At 37.5% G+C, this 24,311-nt stretch overlaps 1 protein-coding gene across 1 annotated transcript in view; it reads right to left on the bottom strand.

Annotated features, from left to right (window-relative positions):
• Positions 1-575: 575 nt before the first annotated feature.
• Positions 576-24,311, bottom strand: part of LOC125827062 (uncharacterized) — a 60,605-nt gene continuing 36,869 nt past the window's right edge. The window contains exons 35-52 of the mRNA XM_049506420.1: positions 21,542-21,831; positions 21,370-21,451; positions 20,976-21,290; positions 19,878-20,718; positions 14,218-14,381; positions 13,331-13,487; positions 12,730-12,999; positions 10,842-11,039; positions 8,891-8,933; positions 6,843-6,964; positions 6,260-6,718; positions 5,387-6,160; positions 5,215-5,288; positions 4,764-5,112; positions 4,588-4,686; positions 4,337-4,492; positions 3,566-3,747; positions 576-3,467 (exon numbers count right to left, since the gene is read on the bottom strand). Coding sequence (XP_049362377.1) covers positions 770-3,467; positions 3,566-3,747; positions 4,337-4,492; positions 4,588-4,686; positions 4,764-5,112; positions 5,215-5,288; positions 5,387-6,160; positions 6,260-6,718; positions 6,843-6,964; positions 8,891-8,933; positions 10,842-11,039; positions 12,730-12,999; positions 13,331-13,487; positions 14,218-14,381; positions 19,878-20,718; positions 20,976-21,290; positions 21,370-21,451; positions 21,542-21,831 — 7,273 coding nt within the window. The 3' untranslated portion in view covers positions 576-769. The remainder of the gene's footprint in view (positions 3,468-3,565; positions 3,748-4,336; positions 4,493-4,587; positions 4,687-4,763; positions 5,113-5,214; positions 5,289-5,386; positions 6,161-6,259; positions 6,719-6,842; positions 6,965-8,890; positions 8,934-10,841; positions 11,040-12,729; positions 13,000-13,330; positions 13,488-14,217; positions 14,382-19,877; positions 20,719-20,975; positions 21,291-21,369; positions 21,452-21,541; positions 21,832-24,311) is intronic.

Here is a 24,311-nt window from a genome sequence, read left to right as displayed (position 1 = left end):
CCCTCTCCAATTCTTTTTGACGGCTAGGCCACACTCTTAAATTATTAAGTGAAGGTAATTATCGTCGATTGAGGATGTAGATTAGGGTATGAAAATAAGTAACCGTGATTTTATCAAAACTACAAAATCTAAGGCTTGATGAGCGAACTTCACATTTTTAGAAGGGATATATACTCTTTAACAACATTATCATCGACTAGGATCTCAATTGATTAAGCATTTAGAGAAATTGGATGCACATAATCCTTCCGAATTAACGATTTTGAGTACCTTTTCCTGTCTAAAGTTTATTCAACAAATAAGAAGACATGAAAAATATATAGCACAGATCTTGCAACCTTTCTAGCGTAGATCCCGTTGATAAATTTTGAAATAATGCTAAAGTGCATATAAGGCAAAATAAATACCTTATAAACTACCTTTAACCATCATAGATTTCAGTAAACATAGGAAATAAATGAAAAATGAAGACTGCAACATCGATAACTATAAAGCTTAAAGGAGCTTTTGATTGCTGTAAAATGATCAGTACCAAAATTTAGGGAAGGGGAGCCTCTGAGGAAGATCCATAACATGTCATTGTGATCCCAATGGTACAATTATGTACATCAATACACAGTTTCGACTGTACAAACTACTCGAGACTACTTTTCAATTAAGATGGAAGTAGCGCCACAAACCAGTATTTCTCCAACAGGGAAAAGCAAAATCAAGAAAGCTGTTTTGTTTATTGGGTTAGTAGAAACTGGAATATAATGAAACAAACTTACTACGGCTCAATGTGAAGCTGTGGGTCATCGATAACTCTCATTGGCTTCCAATCAGATTCTTCTCTGGGCTGCCTGAGAGCAACAAAATGAAGTGCATCACTGCGCACTTGGTAGATATGACATGCCCAGGGATATGAATCTGGTGCTTCCCAGATCTTTTGTTCTTCAAATACCGTCTCCTCGATCAATGTTTCTGCAACACAGTATACAGCATTTGGTTCCGGCTCAGCAAAATCAGGTACAGCTACACATCCAGGAGAGACAAAGCCCTCAGGAGCCCGAGGATGCCAAATTGATATGGGATTGGTGTAATCATCTAAGCAGTTCCTCCACACCAGGTCATAGCCGACTGGGAGGGCAAATAATTTGTCAGAATAACGATATACAGCTGAAACATTAGGAGGATGACAACCAACATGAGTAATATCCCCAATTGAGATGTACCCATGGGGTAAACCGGAAGGGCGCCAGATACTACAGATCCCATCATCTTCTGAAACATTCTTCCGGCACAATGTACAACGACCTTTCAACTCTCGTTCACTGCTCCATACCTTAGAAAATGTGATAGCATGTTGAACAAATTTCCTTCTATCGGAGACAGCACCCCAGGAAGCCAGCCCCCTTGATTCAATTATAGGCTTTTTCTGGCTAAATGAATCTCTTCCATCATTATCATGTGATGCAAAGGATACATGTCTCTGGCTTGAAGGAACCTTTAGTTGTAGACATGCCACGTCAGTTTGATATGCTTTCCATATCTTACGCACAACTGAACAAATTCTTACAGCTTGAGGCACCTCAGTTTCATCTTCAGTGTTGCACTTTATTACCCGGACAAACTTCTGAGACCTTTGGAATTTTTTTACATGGATGATTAAGTGAGAAGGTCTAGGGTAGCCAGCTTTAGCTAATTCAAGTGCCATGAGTTCTTCCCAAGGTACATCCCACATGATTTTGCAGGGCTTCTTGTCCATCTTATCAGCAGACAAACACTGGAGAAGCATTACACGTTTATTAGTCACTAAAACAATCCGCGAATAGGGAACCATAAAATGATTTTCATAATAATCAGACAAGGCAAATTTAGAAGGCTCTTTAAAAAGTTCAGTGCAACCAAAATGACGGCTCTCTTCAGCAAGGTGTAGTATCACTTGACCCTGTGCTTCTCGCTCACTGTAATCTCTAAGTATATTGTCTGCACGAATAGCACGGGGATTTCTTATCCTATGGAAGGTGGTCTTGTTGCTAAGGATTTCAATGCAACGAGAACAACTTGCACCAATCCCGTCGACAGTCAATGAAAAGAAGTCCAATGCTCCACTCACTGGTTGAACAACGAATCCCACCATAGCTCGTCCAAGCCCATGGGCAAAGCCAAGAAGGCCATGTTGTCTAGCACTCTCCACAGGCCTTGTCACTACCCCAGAAACTCCGAATGCAACACCTTGTGCCAGGGCTTCAGTCCCCTGCCTGATCCCTTCACCAACTCCGGTTATTCTTCTTGACCATATCTGCTTTGAACGCAGCTGCAAAAACTGTCCATCTGTTGATAGTTGAGCAAAGCCTTTGCTGAGAGAGGCTAAAGTTGAGCTTGTCATACCCAGCACATCCACTGAAAATATTAAATGCAGAGGGTTATGAATTAAATCTCTAAAAATACGGTTTCCCACTGCAGAAATGACCGAGCTTTTTCTCATAAATCTGTCTCTGCGGATCACTTTTCTTAAATGAATCTGTAATTTAAAGGCATTTCCAACAGCCGACAGTACTGGGCCCCATACGCCTAGAACCCCATCTGGTCTTTGAGCAGGTGCACTCTCTAATGATAACTTCAGTCTTAGTTCAGATATATCAATCAAGTCCACACGTATTTCAGGATCAACCTGGCTGACACTAGAACTGTTGGGTAGGCGATCCAGTTGAAGATTGTTATAGAAATCTACAAAAGCCCAAATTATCGGCTCATGAATGTTAAGCCTCCAGCATTTATCTGTTACCCTTACATTAACATATGGGTATACCTGAACACCATCAATGTTCTCATTGCGCACTGTAAAAGTCATCTTGAGGACAGGATGATGCATATCAATGTTTTGTTCAGGTGCCAGAAGTACAGGCATCAATGTGAGGGGAAGTTGATTGTCAAGCTGCAAGTACCCCAATATAAGCTTAAACTTGCTAGTAGTTCCACCACCATATCCGGTAGCGTAGGATATGAATACTCTGTCTAGATACAAATATAATACCTCTCTGGGTCTATGGTCCACAACAGAAACCCCAATTGCACCCAACTCAACTGTAACTTCTAAATGAGATCCATTCTCCTGCATCTGGTTCTGTATGTGAGAACTGCCAAGATTTCCAACTTCTGCAAGAGACGTGCTCCCTTCTTTTGAACTTAATAATGCTGCTCCCTCATCGATAAACCTAGCAACCCTGACATCAGCCATATCTATAACATGGAAAAGCAAGCCTAATCCATCACACTCAGAACAGAACCCTGACTTCTCCAAATCAAATTTCCAGACCCTAGAGCTATTGCCACTGTAAATCTCAGCATCAATAAGTTTTTGGCCATAGGGATTCTCCCATGAAAAGTTTGTGGTTGAAAGAGGCAATAGCTGGATCCATGCATCATTGCCAAATCCAGATTGCCGAAGTCTAATGACCTTCCTCTTCGTCCTGTTTTCGATCCTATCAAGCATATATAGTTGATTAATGAGACAAGATTTGAATTAATCAGAAGCTTGAAGTAGCAGAGCCCTGTAACTAAACAAAGATTAATCAGGTACCTGATTGGACCCCTTGTTGATCCAAGGCGAAAAACAACAATGAAACGTGACCCCTCTTCAAAGCCACGGACTTCCATCTTCAAAAACCTCCGCGTGCCATCATTTCTCCTCAAGACAAGAGGAACTGTGTCCTCCTTAACAATTTGAACAGGAAATGACCAATTTGTATCATCTAGTCGGACCTTCAAATTGATATTAAATTGTAAGTGAATTTGCCTGCTATCAGCTAACTCTCAAAAACTGCAATAACTAACAATCAAGTAGGCGGAAAAAATGAGGAATTATGTGGTATTATTGACACCTTCCTTCCAAAATGAACACGTAAGAAACTTCACCAGGAAATTTACTACATATCCACTTTTTCAAACTAGCACAGCCATGGTCCATAATCTATGGTCACACCAGTAACCCTAATAGTACCTTGTTTAAACAAATAGTCAACACGTTTATGGCAGCGTCTAGAGTGGAACAAAATTACTTTGATTAATGCATCAGAAATGGCAGAAAAAGATACTTTATAGCACCATAAATATACTAAATTCCAAATGAGAAATATATAATGAAAATCATAAGGCTGAGAGATATATCCTCTTAGAAATATAGAAGTTCAAAGCCAAATGAAGACAGTTCGTTACCATATCATTCACGCCTCACGGTTTCAGTAGAGGGCCAAAAAGAAAGTGTAAGACACCAATATTAAGGATGTATTTCCCATAGGCATTTTTTAATTAATTTTAAGTTCAGATAACACAGTACAGAGAATCCACTCACCTGGAGTTCATCAGGTCCACCTGTGTCGCGATATACAAATGAGGCTCTGACATCAGATGCACGTAAAACCTTTGGCTCATCTTCGCTGCTCAATTTCAAAAATATATCTTGACCAAGTCTATTGGTAAATGTAACAAATGGCCGAACAGTAATAACCTGCCAAAAGAGCTGGTAAGTACTCAATAGAGATGTTTGAATTGGATTCTATAGGAGTTAAGAGAACGAAGCTGATACTGCTGTTGAGACAGAACCTTCGTTGGAACAGTTTGATAAGGGCAAGGTTTTGATGATACAAAAAGCCGCATGCAATTTCCATCATTGTTGTAGGCGCAGAAATCCAACGAGCCATCCTAATATTGAGGACGGATTATGGATAGGTTTCTAAACACGGATAAAACATATACTACACAGGATAAAGATTCTTTACCATGTCACCCAACGGAGAAAGATCCTTAACAGGACCAAAACTCTTCTCACCCGACAGATTAATTGATGCTGAAAGGCCTAGCAACTTGAAGTTTATAACAGATGCAATTGTATTTCCTTCATATATTTCCTCCTCAGAGATCTCCTCTAGGACAAGATCATTATTCCTTTTAGATAGCAAAGGGAAAGCAATCTTCTTCTTTGTTTTCCGACCATTCAAGTCTATAAGCCTGAAAGTAATTGGCGGACATCGTGCAACTGAAAGCCAAAAAGGAGCATAGACCTTGGTAATCTTTGCTTGCAGAGGCCTTTCATGGGTATGCGTATGTTCAGCAATTACTTGAACAATCCTGCAAGTGCCAGTAGCTTAAAGAATTAAGAATGAAAACTAAAATAACATTTTACACAAAATGAAGAAAGAACTTAATCAGCTATCTTATTTTCTTTGAGACCTTCCAGAAATTGAACTTCTTAGATTTATTGTCTTTGAAGGTGCCATCTTAGGATGGGATATGAGTATAGCCTCCTGTAAAGAACGTTAAGAAGTTAGCATCATTACAGTGCATTAAAAGGCATCAAGAATCAACTGGGTGAAGAGAACACAAAGTTATCACAACAACTAACATGTAACGGCAACCATCCTCTTTGTGGAAGCAACGAGAAGTACAAAGGATTCCTTATGTTGGCACTATAAACCTTGACAGATTCACCAGGAGAAAATATCCCTCTAACGCAAGTGAGAAAATGACCACTGGCTTGCATTTCAAGAACAGAATATTCAGCAGTAAGAGGAAGATAATTGGTAATCGCAAGGGGTGGCCTGATCACAAGGGTCCAATCTTGAATTGGATCAGAGTGCATGTCCTTTGTGATCTCAGTTGCTTGTATACTCAAGCAAAACCACATGCCCCGGTTACTGTTGGATGAGGTTCCACTAATTGCAGGGCAGTATAGGAGTTCCTCAGACTCACTGAGATTTGATACAGATATTCCAGCGTTTTCTGTTGGCATCTCAAGATCCCGAGTGTTTCCAGACACATCCATTACAGAACTCCATGAATATTCTTCAGTTTTTCCCAAGTATGAAGGCCGCACTCGCAGTACATATAGTCCAGAATGGGTCAGGACAGATAAAGGCAACGGAACAACTTCCCCAGGTCTTATAGGCCCAACATAAATCTGAGCCTTGAGATCTCTTGACTTGCCTTTCCTGTTCCTAAGCCACCGTCTCTGTTTTGCATAGTTAACAGATTTTAGTGGATTGGACGACTCTGGCCATTTCAAACTATTGAAATCTGGAGCATAAACCCATCCATCAGCAGTGTTCACAGATTTCTTATCTACATGCCATTCATCAACCCATTCCCAGCCCGATGGAAGCTCAACTTCATTTGTCCCCTACCCAAATGACAGAAATTGATGGCTTAAGACCAGAAATAGAGAAGCCAATTGCTACTTAAAATACAGGTAAAAAAACAATAAAATGTGTATACATACCTCATTAGCGTCAAACCACCCAATATCAGGATTATATTTCTGGGTCTCAAAAAACTCATCTGTCACAACTTCATCAACATAAACCTCTTGTGTCTCATCATTATCATGTCTTTTTTTCTCATTTGAAGCATTGAGCTTAAGCTGTAAATCCAGTGTAAATTCTGTGTAATTACGAACTAAAACCAGAGATCTAATCTTGACATATCGATTTCCATCAGCTACGCTCACTTCACTGGCAACAACAGTATTTCCTAGTCGCCAACAAGCAGCAGGTGCAGCATAATTCAGCCTCACAGTAGTCCAAGGTCCTTCTCTGGTAGGACTAATCTGGATAAACCCAGATCTTGCCTTAGTGTTATAGGACTTCTCACTCTTTCCAACTTCAAGTTGAGGAGACAAGTAAGCAGCTAATTTTATTCTTCCTGATGATTTCATTTCTTTTCCTTCACTAGTTATCATCTGCATTTCATGGTGAGATAAGCAAGACGCCATAAAAAAGTAGCAAAACGGGACACCGTAAAGCAATTCCTATTTTGTTTTCAGGAACAATATAAAAAGAAGAAGGAACAGAAGAGAAAATCACCGTAGACCCCGAAGAGGACAACTCTAGCCAATTGAATTCAAGTGAACTGTTGTAAGACGCTGTATTCTCTTGGGGTCTAAATATATGGTTCAGCGGAGCTAATGAATAACCAACAGTATAACCTGCAAAGAACAGTTCAAATTAAAAATACAGCACCACACATAAGTCTAATCTGTATCAAATGGACAACTCAGACGCTTAAGATATAGACACAAATACAAAAAGATAAATAGAAATTCTGACAGGCTCTCAACATTTATTTCTTCAAACACACATTCTTCCAATTTCCCGTTCAACTAAAGTTATAGTTGATGAGAATATCTATATTTACGATTGGATAAATGAGCTTAAGCTTATGACGAATAAATCTAATCAGAAAACTATGTCAACAGAAAGGGACACCTCAGAGGGATGAATGTAACAGAGCTGGTTAAAAAACAGGTTTCTACTGCAAATATTCCATTCTTTCACAAGCACTGCAAGAAAATATCACGCAAATGTAAAGCCCTGCATGCTCCTATATGCTTGTTTTTTGATCAGGTATAAGATACTATTAACAATAAGTTTTTTTAAAAAAACGTTATACCAATAAGTAGAAAATCTTACAAAAAGATATGGTTTTCTACAAATGACATGCAATCTTCTACACCTACCCGCCCTCGTGGGTGCATAAAAGAGGAAATAAGGTTAAGAGACAAGTTCACTAATGTACAAAATCCTTCATTATTCAATCAAACCCATACACTTTTAAACCCATTTCATGCTTCTAAATGTGCTATTTAATGCTATTATATGTTTGGGGTTGGATATGTTGCTTAAACATAGTGTCGATTGTGGAACAATGATTTGTTTGTTGGGAAGAATCAGAAATGAGTGGGCTTGATATGGTAGCATAAAGGGAGGAGCATTGAAGTTAAAAAATGAAGGGAAGCACAGTAAGCCTCCATTGTAGTGCCGGGATGATTCAGCACTCACGCACACGACATGTGCACCATAGCGTGAAGAGAAATCCTTTCACGTGATGGCTACACCATGACGTGACTTATCTGATGTACTAGCAATATGAAAATCTGAAAGATGGGATTTTCGCCCCATTCTTCCTACACCCAAGCTAGGGCACAAGACATTGAAGATGTTTTGACCCCAAATCCTAACCCAACCACCAAAGAGAGTATTATATGGATTATTTGTGTTATATTATGATATTAACACAAATATCACCTGGCTTGATGAATTTGTGATAATATGGTATGGGTAGATTATCCATGGTGGAAATAACCCCTTTGATTGAGGTTAGGGCTATCGTTCGCCTCGAGGTGGTTAAGAGATTTTGATCATCATTGGTTTGAATTCCAAAGATTTAATTGTTGTAATGGATGAATAGAGGGAATGTAAATGAGTTAGGGATGATGGGGAAAAGGACGGGTGAATCTTGATTCACCCTAAATTCACTTCCATGGCATGGGTAATTTATTTATGACGAAACTTACACAATTAATCAAATAAATGAGGACATGAATATCCCATAAAAGATCAACAAATCCATAAGAACATCAAGCTATTCACTTGGGAAATGTATCATGTTACTCACTTACAATCAGTTATGAATGAAGTGGAAGCACTAGAAATTCAATTTGCTATGTACTTTTTGGAAGATAGTTGGTAGATGGTGTCGTTAATATGCAGGTTCCAGCAACAAAAGAATCCATACAAGGCCTTTTTTAGCATGCATCGCTAAACGTCTTAATTTAACTTTTATCCAAACATAAGCTGGTTGCAATTAACCAGATTCTGATCCTTCCTGGTAAGCAGATTCAAGAATGCAATTAGACTTTCCAGTTACTGCTTCTTGCCACTACCGTGATAATGTTTTCACAATCGTTTCACTCATAATACAAATGTTTTTCTGATTAATCAAATTCAAAAAAGTTTGCCTGTTTCGAGTGAGACCAACAAAGAGAAGATTTCTGGATATATTGGAACTCTAAATTGCATGAGCTATGAAAATAAGGAAGCAGTAAAACGACAAAATAGTAGTTAAGAAATACCTCTTCCCATATCCATTACAACAAGCTCCAGATCGCAGAAATCCTGTTTGGTAATAGAAGCATGACAATGAAAATTTTCAAAAAACGATGAGGAAAAGGCTTGACGTTAAATAAATTGCAAGATAAGAAGCACGCAAAACAATTATTAGTAGCCAAAAACATAGTAAAAACAACAACAACCCCCGTGAAATCCGCCTAGGGAATGTAGAGTGTACACATGCCTTACCACTACCTCTCCAAGGTCAAGAGGCTGTTTCCGAGAGATTCTCGGCTCAAGCAAATCAAGGCAGTAATTTAAAGAAAAACATGACAGCTAATAGCAAAGTAGTGCAGAGCATGTATGCAAGAAACCGTAACATTAAGAACAAGGTGTAGTCCACAGTAAACCACAGATGATAATCAAAAGCCCAAAACCAAAGCCTGCATGAATATGTTAATACTATGACTGACACGGAGATCCACCCAGCCAAGGACATGAATAGGCTAGTAATAGGAGCACCTCGCAACTACCTACTAACTTTCTACCCTTATTCGTGACCTCCATCCCCTCCTGTCTAAGGTTTGTCCTCGGTAAGTTGCAGATGTGTTATATGTGTTGGACATAGATGACAGAAAGTAACTAAAAAGTAAATATGACTACATCCATCAACAACTATGATTCGTACACGTACATGGAAAATGCTACAACTTATTCAGAAAAATAGGAGGGCAAAAAGAGCTTTTGGGGGTGGATGGGGGACGAGTGCCCCTTATCCATATTTGGAAAACAAAATTATTCATTTACTTGATTCCATCAAAATTCAGAAATTACCTTCCAGTCTCTAATGTTTTTTACTATGTTCTTTTGAGATCTAACATAATGGCATGGCCTTACAGGTACAACCTTGGTCTCACCTAAAGCAATGGAAAGAAGATGTATCTTTTTGATATGCTCTCTCTCTCTCTCTCTCTCTCTCTCTCCTATGTAAACCTCTATATGATCCTAAGAGGAACCAAGCACACATGCAAGAGAGGGAGAGGGCAATGTACTACGCAAGTCAAATAGATTTTCTCCTTGTGTCAGTGATCAGAAAACCTCATAATAAAGCACATTGAGGAACCTTGACTCAGAGAACCATTCAGTGTTGTTATTATATCTGACAGGTGCAACATGATCAACAGTTGTACTCACTAAGGTCCCACCAATGTAATGCATGTTCCACTGACTCCAGAAGCAAACATAAAATGATGTGTTTGCAGGAAACACAGATAAAAGGTCACAGTTGTTTGCATAATATGAGCAGTTTATGTTTTGGTGAAAGCCATTTTCCATAAGTAAACCCTTAAAGACTGTATTTCTGCAACAAAGATGGATAAGCATATAAGCAACAGGTACACTAAAGTCAGCAGCACAGAATGGAGTTCTATCCAAGAAGTTCATGTAATTGTCTACAAAACTTGGAATGTCAGAAGATGATACAAATATTAATCCACCCCTCCCCCCTATTAAAAAAAAAAAAAAGAAAGAAAGAAAGAAAACAGGAAAAAGGAGTACAAAATACCCTACTCTCAACACCTTCCAAGCTCTTCCATTTCTGCATCATTACAACTCACATTAAGCTTACACGTTGTAATGACTCTCTCATTTGCATTTGCTTCTTTCAACCACTTGGCAATTCAAGCTATCGAAAGTATGACTAACCAACTTAATATAAGGATCTTGAGAACCCAATTAGAGTTCCCCATTATGGTCAACAATTCTTGAATCTGAATCCTTAGATGATTCTTAATTAAAGGATTAATTGAATAAATTTTGAAGAAGAGACCACCTCAGAGCCACTAAGCATTCTATGAGCAGACAGACATGCAATATATGCAGCAAGTATATTATTTTCAGGAACATGCAATATAATAGTAATATGAATTCATGATGTACGTCCTATGAGACTTTGCAGAGGCAGAAAGTACAGACCGGTGAATCAACTTTGAAGAAAAATACTTCATTCCATTTCACTGAGATTATATCAGAAGATATAGAACCATATGAGCTATTGCCACGAGTGCGTGCACTTTGTTGAATGGACAGAGATGGACAAGGGTGACTCTGATCTGGAGCAAGACGGACTTCTACGGCATACTCATGAGAAGACAAGCCTTCAACCTGTTGGAACTGCATTTCAAAGGCGTCAATGTAAGAAATGGAGGATCATCCCTTCATGTATATGGAGGACAATTTGGAAGGAAAGAAATGACAGATGTTTTGAGGATAGAAGCAATTCAGTACAGAAGATTAAGATTTGTTATTCTGCTTTTGGTGTACAAAACTGTACTCTGGTGATACAGAATCAATCCTAGATGTCCTAGATACCATTTTAGTTTGATCTTATTTGTGGCATACTTTATATCTATTTTCACCTTTGTAAATATGACTTTTCAATACTACCTATGTACTGCTTTTGAATACAAAATGCTACCTGTTTTAAAAAATAAAAATAAAAAAGCGTCCATATGAGTTACAAACAACAATAACTAAGACTACAGGCTTCCAAAGACTTCAGATATAAATTAATCAGCATCTTATAGATGAGCCGAACTGGTTAAAGTTAGCTGGTTCCAACAAAAAGTTATCATGGGAAGGGTATATTATTTTGGGTCGGATAAACTATTGATGGAGGCGGGTTTTTTAATTTCATCCATTAAAAAGTTTTTGAAAATTTTAGAGACTAGATTTCTAGTATAAAAAATTTCAAATTGTTTATAATCATAGAAAAAACACTTATAATGTTCTGTTAGCACTCAATATATCACTCTGACAACTATTTTTATTGTCTGATGCCGCCTTTTTAAGACACAGCTCATGACTGATGAGGTGTATGCCTTTATTTCTTGACATCTGCTTTAGCATCCTTAAACAAGAAGCACACAACACGGGTTTCACTTAGGCTATAGGGATAAGCATGCCTCAAGTGAAATAAATAACACTGGATAGACCCAGAAAACAATATAGGTTACCTCCACTGCATCTTCTATAATAGAAAACACAATAGTTCTCTAGTTTATGTTTATACCAACTAAGGATTGCAAGAACATTAATTCAGATAAGATATTGCTTCAAGGAAAAACTTTTGCAAATGAACTTCCTAGATGAGCGTCAGTTCCAAATGATTCATTCCAACAAATGGCAAAGGATCATGCTAGTCTAGAAAGACAAACCAGTTAGGAAACTATTTACTATTATTTTGGTTCTGAAAGTTTTGGAACTCCCAGGAGAAACAATTCTTATACCACTGAGCAGAGGGGGAAAAAGGGTTGCATTCTGAAGCAGACAGCATAAGGTTGATAGAGTCATGAGTACAACAGAAAAAAGGTATCCCCAATCACATGGTCTTCCCAAATCTTAATCAATGTACCAACGACTGCTCTCACGGAAAGTGGAGCCAGAGAAGGCTAAACTTGATATGAATTTGCAAGAACTTGAATGAGTCATCCCGTACCTGTTTTTTCTTATCATTAGATAGAGATTTAGAATCTCCACAACCATTTCCCTGGTAAATGTTTCTAGGAAGCAAATCACTTAAACCCTAACTACTACCAGAAGTCAGGAAGATGATTTTATTCATCTTGTCTCTACTCTCTCTCTATTAATCTATCTTTGACAAGCATAAAAAATAGCGCAAGTCTCATGACTTAAAAGTAGCAGCAAATGCAGCTCCACAAGCATCTATTGTGAAACAGCGAGTAAATTTTCCTAGTTTCCATGTCCTCCATTAAACACAACACTGTCATTTATGAAGGAGCTGATGTATTTTACACAAATCTTTAGTTTTCTATTACCACTGTAAAAGAAACTGGATACATACCTCTGCAGCTGCTATGATTATTGTCACCATTGTATTGCCTTTTTCAAAAAAACTTCCTTTCAAGTGTGAATCCAGCATATTCTTCGCAACAGGTACTTTAATTGGTTTGCTATCTCCAGAAGGCATTTTAATTATGCTGGGTAGTCCCCTGATTTCTGTAGCTCTTATGAAAATGTCCTGACCAAGATTATTCTGTGGGATAATGAAGTAATTTCTTCTGTGATGAACATCAATGATGGACCTGCTTCCTCCAGTTGGTGAGACTGCATCCTGTCAAATAAAATTAGAAAAATAGGGAAACATTACTAACAGGAGGAGGAGGATATACAAGATATCTGATACAATATCTCATGAAGCATAGTGAATTGCATATTTTAGTTTGAATAGTTTCTTGAATTACTCAAATGTTGTGTTAAGATATTCAGTGGAATGAATCACATGGTAATATCTCATGTATATGTAACAAGTAACAGCAGGTAGCTGGAGAGAAATTTTTAGTGTAAGTAATGATCCTTAAACATGGGTGCTCTTTAAGCTTGGGTGCTCCATTCTGAAGAAATTGATACCAGGTTAGAATATTTATCAAAGAAAGAAGATTTGCCTGGTAGGACTCCTTGGCATGGCTGAGGTTATTCCAGCTGGCATAGGCCTGAAATATTGTGTTGGCATTAGACACAGATATATTTAAGTTCAAATCCCTTGTAGATGCAAGACGAATCTGGGAAGCTGCACCAGGAGCATGGACATCGTACTGGTACCTGAATATTTAAAAAATCACTCCAGATAATAAATCCTCAAACTGAGGTGCTCTCATACATGCTAAACATTTTGCAGAAAAGGAGGTTGATATGCTAGGTCAAAAAATCCCCCCAGCAACTAAATCTCTACAATAAAAAATGTAGTGAATGTTGAAACCAAAATATAAGTAGACATCTGACAAAAGCAAAGATTGACCATCTAAGAGAAACAAACACAGAATTCAGAATAGGAATGACTCAAATGGTTTGATAGTTCCCATATAGATACAACTCATGCTATAATGGCAAGATTGAAAAAAGTTGCAGTTCCAGTCTTATGATCCAAAATATCAAGGCAGAATGTTTGGGCAAGACAAGAAAGGAACTTAATCTTTGTCTGAAAAGGGCAGCCCGGTGCACAAAGCATCCCGCATTCATGCAGGGCCCAGGAAGACACACCTCAAGGGGTGTGAACTTAATCTCTGTCTTCGAAAAAAAATTCAAATGATCAAATAACTAGAATATAATCAGTAGTTCCATGATCAAGTAATGTAAGGATTTCATATAAAAATCATGAAGAGGAAGAGAACATTTCACACGATGTGTCACGGTAGAGTACCAGGGTCCTAAAAGTTCTAGTTTCCATTTCAAGGAAAAAAATTGTAGCTTATACTCATCTTACTCATCAGTAGAATTGTTACAATAATAATGAAAGAAGTAGTGGAAGTTAAAAAAGTAGATAGAAAAAAACCTCAATGATCCATCAACTGGCTCCAAAAAAGGCTCCCAAGAATCATATTTATCATTGTATGATCTAGCAGCCAAGGAAAAGGTCACACTGGAATTCAGATAGTCAGACCTTTGATGTAAATTGAAAGTTATGCCACTGAAAGACACGTTACACAAAGGAACCATCTGCGAATTGAGTAGAACAAAAAGAGATATAAATTAATAATGGATATACCCTGTTAATGTAATCCAGAATAACAAATAGCATGTAGAAGCATTAATAGCCTGTTTCTTCTGAAAGATCAGAAGTGCTTTTTTTTTCAATAAAGCACTTCTTTTTAGGTTCGTGAAGAAATTAAATGCTTTAGAATAGTAGTGGAAGATGTCTTTCAGTTTGAAGCTTTCTCCTAAAAATAAGTGCTTTAGATTTTTTTATGACAAGAATACCCATATAAGAAAGAATTGACAACTGATAAGCATATCCTTTTTCGCAGTTTGACACAAAACACTTCTTTAAAATATTGGCCAATCACTGCTACTGTCCCAAAGAGCTTGTTTAAAAAACACTTTTAATATGAAGATCTTCTCAAAATAAACTGATTTTGACAGCTTGACCAGACATGTTACAAGTAGTAGAAATTGGGAACTTATTTATATGTTGTGAGAAATATAGGAAAATAATATTATTGAATTGTTGTTGTGTCTACATTATTACATTGAGACCCTATTTATAGACCCTGGAATACAATCCTTTACCAAGTAGGATACTATTAAGTATTCCTATTTCTATTTCTATTCCAATTCTAATACGATTGTATAAACCTATTCCTATTCTAATAGGATTGTATAAACCTATTCCTATTCTAAAACTTCCCCTCAAGCTAGTGCATACAATTCATGTACCTAGCTTGTTACAAATGTAATTAGCACGAGGACCGATGAGGGGCTTGGTGAAATGTATGCAAGTTGATCATTCGACTTCACAAAATTGACAATCAATCTCAATGTGCTTGTCTTCTCATTAAGATTTTGATGCATAATATCAGTTGTGAGAAATATCGGAAAAGAATAGTATTGAATTGTTGTTGTTTCTATATTATTACATTGAGACCCTATTTATAGACCCTAGAATACAATTCTTTACCAAGTAGGATACTATTTAGTATTTCTATTCCTATTCTAATATGATTGTATAAACCTATTCCTATTCTAATATGATTGTATAAACCTATTCCTATTCTAATAGGATTGTATAAATCTATTTATATTCCAATAGGATTGTATAAACATATTCCTATTCTAACACTCCAATCAAGCTAGTGCATACAATTCATGTACCTAGCTTGTTACAAATGTAATTAACACGAGGACCGATGAGGGGCTTGGTGAGATATCTGCAAGTTGATCAGTCGACTTCACAAAATTGACAGTCAATTTCAATGTGATTGTCTTCTCATTAAATACTGGATTTGATGCATAATGTCAATAAACACAAAGATAAAATTCCAATGTTGAACTTCCTAAACCAAACCTGCAAAGACTGCTTCAGACCATAAAGTGACTCACATAATCGACATACAAGGCTACTAAACTCCCCCTGAGCAACAAAGTGCTCAAAACCTAGTATAAAGTATATGGATCATGTTGAAATCAATAGATGAGTCGATATTAAACAAGTCACCGAAAAACTGGCTGGAACATGCTCATATGCCGGAGTATTAGATTTGATGGCTAAAAGTGGTCACAATCTAAGAAATAAAATTATATAGGTAGGGTCGGAATGATGTCACGACCCAACTAGAAAATAGAAATTATATAGGATAGTTCAAATTGATGGAACGACCCCATTGAAAAAGAGAAATAATATGGGTAGGGTCGGAATGATGGCACGACCCTAATGAAAAAGAGAAAATATATAGGTAGGATTGGAATGATGGCACAACCCTACGCAAATCAGATTTGAGGAGTCACTGGAAAGACGAATGGAAATACGCAAATCAAATCTGAGGAGTCACTGAAAAGACACACGGTGCTATGCAACTCAGATATGAGAAAGTAGTTCCGAAAAAAACCCACGGTACTATGCAAATTAAATATGAAAAGTAGTCCGGAGAGATGCACGGTGCTACGCAAATAAGATATGCACAAAAAAGGTAGTCACTAGAAGGATGGCATGGTGCTACACAAATTAAATATGAAAAAGTAGTCACCGAAATGATGGCACGGTGCTACACAAATTAAATATAAAAAAGTAGACACTGGAATGATGGCACAGTGCTACACAAATTAAATATGAAAAAGTAGTCACCGGAATGATGGCACGGTGCTACATAAATTATATATGAAAAGTAGTCACCGGAAAGATGGAACGATGCTACACAAATACCAACGGATATGGGGTTGACACAAAACAACCCTAGAAAGTCACCGAAAATTGATGCATGGTGACTTGTCTGACTGAGTTTCTTCCCTTGAACATGGGGTTCATGCATGTATCATTTTGTCCTACTTTTGTTAACATTATCATTGGCCAAACGGGCGGCATATATGGGTAATAGCCACCCACCGGCAGCGGAAACTCTTTGATTTTCTACCAAGATTGCAGAGGCTCTAATACCATGTGAGGAATATAGGAAAAGAATAGTATTGAATTGTTGTTGTTTCTACATTATTACATTGAGACCCTATTTATAGACCCTAGAATACAATCCTTTACCAAGTAGGATACTATTTAGTATTCCTATTCCTATTCTAATAGGATTGTATAAACCTATTCCTATTCTAATAGGATTGTATAAATCTATTCCTATTCCAATAGGATTGTATAAACCTATTCCTATTCTAACATCAGTCAATCTCAATGTGCTTAATCTTTTCTCATGAAATACTGAATTTGATTCATAATGTCGATAAAACACAGAGTGATAAAATTACAGTGTTGGAATTCCCAAACCAAACTTGCAAAGACTGTTTCAAACCATAGAGTGCCTCACATAATCGACATACAAGGCTACTAAACTCCCCCTGAGCAACAAAGTGCTCAAAATCTAGTATAAAGTATATGGATCATGTTGGAATCAATAGATGAGTCGATATCAAACAAGTCACCGAAAAACTGGCCGGAACATGCTCATATGCCAGAGTATTAGATTTGATGGCTAAAAGTGGTCACAATCTAAGAAATAAAATTATATGAGTAGGGTTAGAATAATGTCACGACCCAACTAGAAAATAGAAATTATGTAGGATAGTTCGAATTGATGGAACGACCCCATTGAAAAAGAGAAATAATATGGGTAGGGTCAGAATGATGGCACGACCCTACTGGAAAAGAAAAATTATACGGGTAGGGTTGGAAGGATGGCAAAACCCTACGCAAATCAGATTTGAGGAGTCACCGAAAAGACGAATGGAACTATGCAAATCAAATCTGAGGAGTCACAAAAAAGATACACGATGCTATGCAACTCAGATATGAGAAAATAGTTCGGAAAAATCCATGGTACTACACAAATTAAATATGAAAAGTAGTCCGGAGAGATGCACGGTGCTATGCAAATCAGATATGCAAAAAAGGTAGTCACCGAAAGGATGGCACGATGCTATACAAATTAAATATGAAATGGTGATGTTCACAGTTGTTACTAAAAAAGATACATGGTGACCCAACTTTTGCTAACATAATCATTGGCCAGACGGGCAGCATATATGGGTGCCACCCGTCGGCAGCGGAAGCTCTTTGATTTTCTACCAAGATCATAGAGACTCTGATACTATGTGAGAAATATAGGAAAATAATATTATTGTTGTTGTGTCTACATTATTACATTGAGACCCTATTTATAGACCCTGGAATACAATTTTTTACCAAGTAGGATACTATTAAGTATTCCTATTTCTATTTCTATTCCTATTCTAATAAGATTGTATAAACATATTCCTATTCTAATAGGATTGTATAAACTTATTCATATTCTAACACATGCTACTACATCAAAGGTGATACATGTATTCTTGATATTACAAGAAGGAGATGCCAATATATGAGAACCATCTAGTAAATAGTAATACAAGTAGAACAGAAAAGGTTTTGCAGGTTACATGCACCAATAACCTTGGAAGGAGATCAACTACAACGGCCATCTATCTTGTAAGGAGATTGTTGGATCAGTATAGGGACAAGAAGAGACTTACATGTGGTGTTCATAGACCTAGAAAAGGCATATGATAAAGACCCTAGGGAGGTCGAGATGTTTGGAAGTGAGAAGTGTACTTGTGGCTTATATTAGGGTAATTAAGGGCATGCCAGTGCCAAGACTCGGGTTAGAACACAGATGATCAGAAAAATTTCCGGTCATGATGGGGTTACACCAGGGATCAGCCCTTAGCCTATTATAATTTGTCATAGTGATGGACGAATTGACACGGCATATTCAAGGGATTACGCGTGAGGCGAAGGTGGAAGTGAAGATTGATGTACAAGTCATACCTAAGGAAGGAAGTTTCAAGTACCTTGGGTCCATAATCCAAGGAGACGGGAAGAAAGATGATGATGTCTCCCATCGTATTGGAGTGGATGGGTGAAATGTAGGCATGCATTTGGGCTACTGTGCGATAAGAATGTGTTGCTAAGGGTAAGTTCTGCAGAGGGGTGATTAGACCATCATTATTGTATAAGCCGAAGAAATGGCCAGTCAAGAGCGCCTTCTATGAGTGTAGCAAAGATGAATATGTTCAGATGGATGTATGGGCATACTAGGAGAGATGATTAAGAATGACATTATACCACGTATCGGACAAGATGAGAAAAGCGAGGCTAGAACGGTTCGAGCATATGAAGGGAAGATGCATGGATGGACCTGCACCAGTAAAGAGGTGTGAGAGATTAGCTATATCAAGAGTTAGGAGAGATAGAGGTAGGTCGAAGAAGAACTAGGAGAAGTGATAAAACTGGATATGGCACAACTTTAGCTTGTTGAGTACATAGTCTTAGATTGGGAAGGTGTGGAGATCGAGGATAAGGGTAGAAGTTAGTAGATAGTCGGGTGTTGTCGCCCTTTAGATGGGAGAGGTAAGGGCTAGACCCATCTTCTTGTAGCCAGATTAGAGCTTGTTTGGATTGACTTATAACGTATGGCTTATAAGCATAAGCTCCTAATATGACTTTTGGCTTATTTTTATTATTTGTGTAAAAAAGAAGTGCTTAGAAACACTTTTTTCATCTTACCCAAACACTACAAAAGTGCTTAAGAGCTATTTTGCCTGAAAAGCACCTAAAATAAGTCAATCCAAACAGGCTCTTACTAGTAGTATTTAGTAATTGTGTAATTTCTTCAGCATCTAAAGTAAGGTGTTCTACTATTTGTTGCTTCATTTTCTTGATATTTTGCTCACATATTTTTCTTGCAACCCAGCTTCATATAACTTCTCATTTGAGTCGAGGGTCCATCAGAAACAGTGTCTCAACCCTACAAAGGTAGAGGTAAGGTCGACTTACATTCTACCCTCTGTGGACCCCACCTGTGAGACTACATGAGGTATGTCACTGTTGTTCTATAACCTAGTAGTAGTATTTTCAAACAATTGCAATTTGTTCTATCAATAATACAACTAATTTAACCAATTTGGCAATTAGAAATGTGCAGCAGAAACTAAAGCTACCGAAAAGCATAAATTGATTACCAAGCCACCATAATCATCAAAAAGGGCTACAGAGAATGTTCTGATTTCTGCATCAACCACCATATCCTCTAAACCACTAGCCATATCTCGATCAGCAAGCTTTAAAGCAAGCCTCTTTGGAGGTTTCTTGAAACCACTGCGAACAATGAAAGGTCCCAACTCATCTCCAATAACCCACAAACTAAATGGTTCCCTCGTGAATTTGGAATCAGATGTATCCCAAATGCTTTGTTCCGAAAACTGATCACTAGCAACCATATCACTGCGGATGCATCTTAAGGAACCAAAATCAGATTGATTTGGTGCTCCTTTGCAGGCTATACAACCCAAGGATACAAAGCCTGGAGGAGGCTGGGGCATCCAAAAAGATATACCATCAACTGATCTATGTTTCTTTATCTGTCCCACAAGCGTAAAATCTGAAGGGGCTTTGTAAAGCTCATCAGAATCCTGAAGTACAATGCAAGTATTTGGAGACTCATACCCTTGAACTGCAATATCACCAAAATATACCATCCCTTGAGGAATAATAGGGCGCCATATAGATAATTTCTTTCTAGATCCAGAACCTTGATTCCACCAAATTAGCCTAAATGTAGCATTGGCTTCAATTCTGCGACGAGAGTTTACTGTAGATGACCTCTCTGATTGAACTGCGTGATTTTGACCAGACGAAACCCCAGTTTCTGAGCTCTTTGATGTTTCAGAAAAATCTCTGGGAAGCCCAAAGAAAATACGCCGAAGATCGTATGCTCTGCCACACATCTTCAAAGTAGTCGGATCTGAAGGCAGGAAGGTACCAACGGAATTATCCACACGCCAGAATGCCAATTTGGAAGATCTGGTAGCAAGACTAAGTACAGATTAGAATATATTCTATATTGAACTGAAAAGCATGTATAGTGATAGTGGTAACCGCATTACAGACCGGTAAAATATGTACAAGTATGCAAAACCAATGAGTCGTATGATTTGACTTGAATGCAATTTGGAAGAAATGAGTAAGATGAGAATAAATTTTCTTTATCGCTTATATACTAGTTCCAGTACCTATGATTCCATGAATCAGAAAGAAAACAAATAAATAACTTCACATACCGATTCATCATGCCAATATTAACACAATCTCTCAGATCACATGGTGAAACTAAAGAAGCTAAGATGCACCAGGCAGACGATATTGGAGGTTCCATACTTCCAGGAGAGACTACACAGCCCACTGCAACATAACCTTTCGGTGCTTTAGGGAACCAAATGGAACAAGTGCTATCTTCTTTAGATAAACACGTGGTTGGCCCCAATTCACCATCCTCGTAGGGGGGTGAGGGCCAAATAAGCATGAAAGACTGAGGCCTCTTTACTCTGACAAAGCTGGTATTCAGAGCAATGACTCCTTTTGTGGGTGGTTTGTCACTGTTGAACTAGAGCAGTTAGTATCACAGGCAAATTTGCAAAGGTAATAGAGAGAACGAATCTGGGGAAATTTACTAACATTGGTGTCAGATAGTCTCCAATTGTTCCATAACCAGGTGGAGCTCGAGCTCTCCAGAAAGCATATATTTGCTTACACGGACCTGTGATGAAACAATCAACATTATTCATCAGTTTAGACCTCTCTTTAACACAAGGGGAAAAAAATTACTCTTGGATGCACTAGTTCCTACTTTTGATAGTCCCAACTTTGTCAAACTCGGAGCACACCACAGTCATTTTCTTTGATGTGGTCCTCAAAAATGCTAAGATATCATCCTCAACTGCCAAAAACAGTCTTAAGATGCTGAACGAAAAGTTCATAAAAATATTGGAGACAGACAACTGTATATTTGACTTTCCAGAAGCATTAGAGAACTTCACAGAGGTATCGAAAGGTTCCACTATTCTGACTCCATTGCTCTCCATAGTTAATCCAAGAACATTTGCATTCACGTCAAATGTATCACCTTTTAGAACAATCCTGGAAACATCACAGCCAAGTTTGTTACATAATACCTTTTAAGAGAAAGCAGAGCAACAGACAACCAGGTGTCCTCAAATTACAGTTAGTGTCAAAACTATAGATAGAAGAGATATACGGATTAATTGATTATTTATGAATGCATGACACCTTTTATAGCTTAACCACAATACATATGATATTTGTCTAATATAAGATAGTATCTTACTTAAGAATGTGAGTGATTGTCGCCAAACTCTAGCATTCTAAACTAACACACAACGACGATAACAACAACAACTACTATAACGCCTCAATTCCAACACTAAAACTTGAAATTAAAGGTAATATTAAGAAAAAGTGGAAGCAAAGCCTTGTGCTTATCCCCTGCATACAGCGGGGGATATTTTTTATTTCAACATTGCATTGCACTCGAGCTCGAGCTAAATCCATTAATCATTACAGTGAAAGCCACAAGGACTGATGAAAACACCAAATGTAAAATCCAAACACCTCATTGTAGTCCCCAATCAAAAACAAAATGTGAAGACCAAACGAGAGATTTATCATAGTTCCAAACATAAATAAATGAATCAAATCATTTCCTGATAGCTTAAGAGTTTAGATAAGGTGATTCACACAGTTAAACTTGAGACCTGAGCAAGTGGATATCCAGTATCTCAAATAGGGAGAAGGGACAAATAAACCTCTCAACTTGCGATTTAGAGCGGATATATCTCTCATTAGAAAAGTGGTGCATATATACCCTCGCCATCTAACAAATGGTGCATATTTATCCTTTTCATTATTTACCACGTGGCAATAACTTGTCATTATTTTGGACCTAAAGTGTAATTCGGGTCGTATTGTCTAAAGTTGGGTCATTTAAATTGTTGGCCCCATTTTTTAAACTAAAAAATCAGTTTTAGAAAAAAAAATTAACACAGTGAAGTTGTTAACGAAAAGGATATATATGCACCATTTGTTAGACGACGAGGGTATGTACACTATTTGTTAGATGACGAGGGTATATATGCAACATTGTTTTAATGAGGAGTATATCTGCTCTAAATCGCAAGATTGAGGGCTATAAGTGCCCTTTTTCCCTTTCAAATACCAGTCACCCATCATCAGAAAGCACACAAACTTGGCCCATAAAAGGAAATCAAGCTCGTATATGAGGGAACGCATTGCAAATCTAAAACAAATAGAAGTGTCATTTCTCTCATAGTTTTAGTGTGTGCACAGTACGAAGGAAAATATTTTCTTGGAAAATGCTTGTTAGAAAAATAAGTGATTTTCTTACGTATTTTCTTGTGGTCGGTAAGTAAGCAAAAAATATTATCCTAAAAGAATTTGTATATAATCTAGACAATACTATGGGAGGACTACGGGGGTGGGAGTGAGGATGAGGTGTGTTGGAGGGTTGGCAGGACACAATCTTGTGGAATGCCACTTGTGAAAATTGTAATCCCTACTTTCATTGGGGAAGTCATTTTCCTTATTTTTAAGAAATTGGAAAACATTTTCCTCCACAGTGAAAACACCGTTAAGCTTTTCAAAAAGACAATTAACACAACTGGACAATCTTTTTTCTTACACATAATACACCAACAAAGAAATATATCTTTGTTACCACTAAACTGAAACAAGTTCTGGATGACGCTTAGTCTGCCGTGAACCTCAAACCATAAAAAAATCTTGGAAAAAAGCTTGCTTTGCAAATGAAAGGGAACATGAGCTCTTGGACACTAGAAAGACAGCTGATAGAACGGTCAGTCAGTATATTAACCTGACCAGTCTTTGGTAACTACTCTCTCCACCCCAATTTTATGTGATGCACTTTCACTGAGTATGGAGTTCAAGAAAGAAAAACTTTTAAAATTTGTGGTATAAAACAAGTCATTGATATTTTTTTTGAGAATGGTAAGTTTTATTCATTAGCATAAAGTCTATGTTGGTAGCAGTATGTATAAGCCATAGATATTTTCTTTGAGACGAAGTCATAGATATTTGTGCGGCTATAAAGCGTCTTACAAGAGTAAAACAGGAAGTTTAAAGTTGAATCTATCTATCTATCTATACTACCTTAAAAGCATGAACTTTCTAACCTGAATGTTAAATTACTATAATACCCCCCCCCCCCAAAAAAACACCCCCTAACATAAATGTTAAATTATTATAATACCTGCAACTAAAAACACTCAATTCAGTATATCTCTAAATTTATTTATTTACTTATATATTATATTAAAGCAGACACCTTTTCACATTGAAGGATTGTGACTTTTTAGAAGAGTTGTGACTTTTCCAATGATATCTTAAAAGCATGAACTCCTTAACTTGGTTGTGATTTTTCAGAAGAGTTGTGACTTTTTCAAAGGATTGTAATTTTTCCGAAGGGTTGTGACTCTGATTAGGCACAATAAGCACTTGTTCATACTATATCCTTTTTTGACTATAAATAGAGGGGTTTCCTCTCATATTTAAATATACTACCT

The sequence above is a fragment of the Solanum verrucosum genome, unplaced genomic scaffold (genome assembly GCF_900185275.1).
Source record: "Solanum verrucosum unplaced genomic scaffold, falcon-dt-bn FXZP01000060.1, whole genome shotgun sequence".
Taxonomy (NCBI): domain Eukaryota; kingdom Viridiplantae; phylum Streptophyta; class Magnoliopsida; order Solanales; family Solanaceae; genus Solanum; species Solanum verrucosum.
This window is presented reverse-complemented; position numbering and strand designations above follow the sequence as displayed.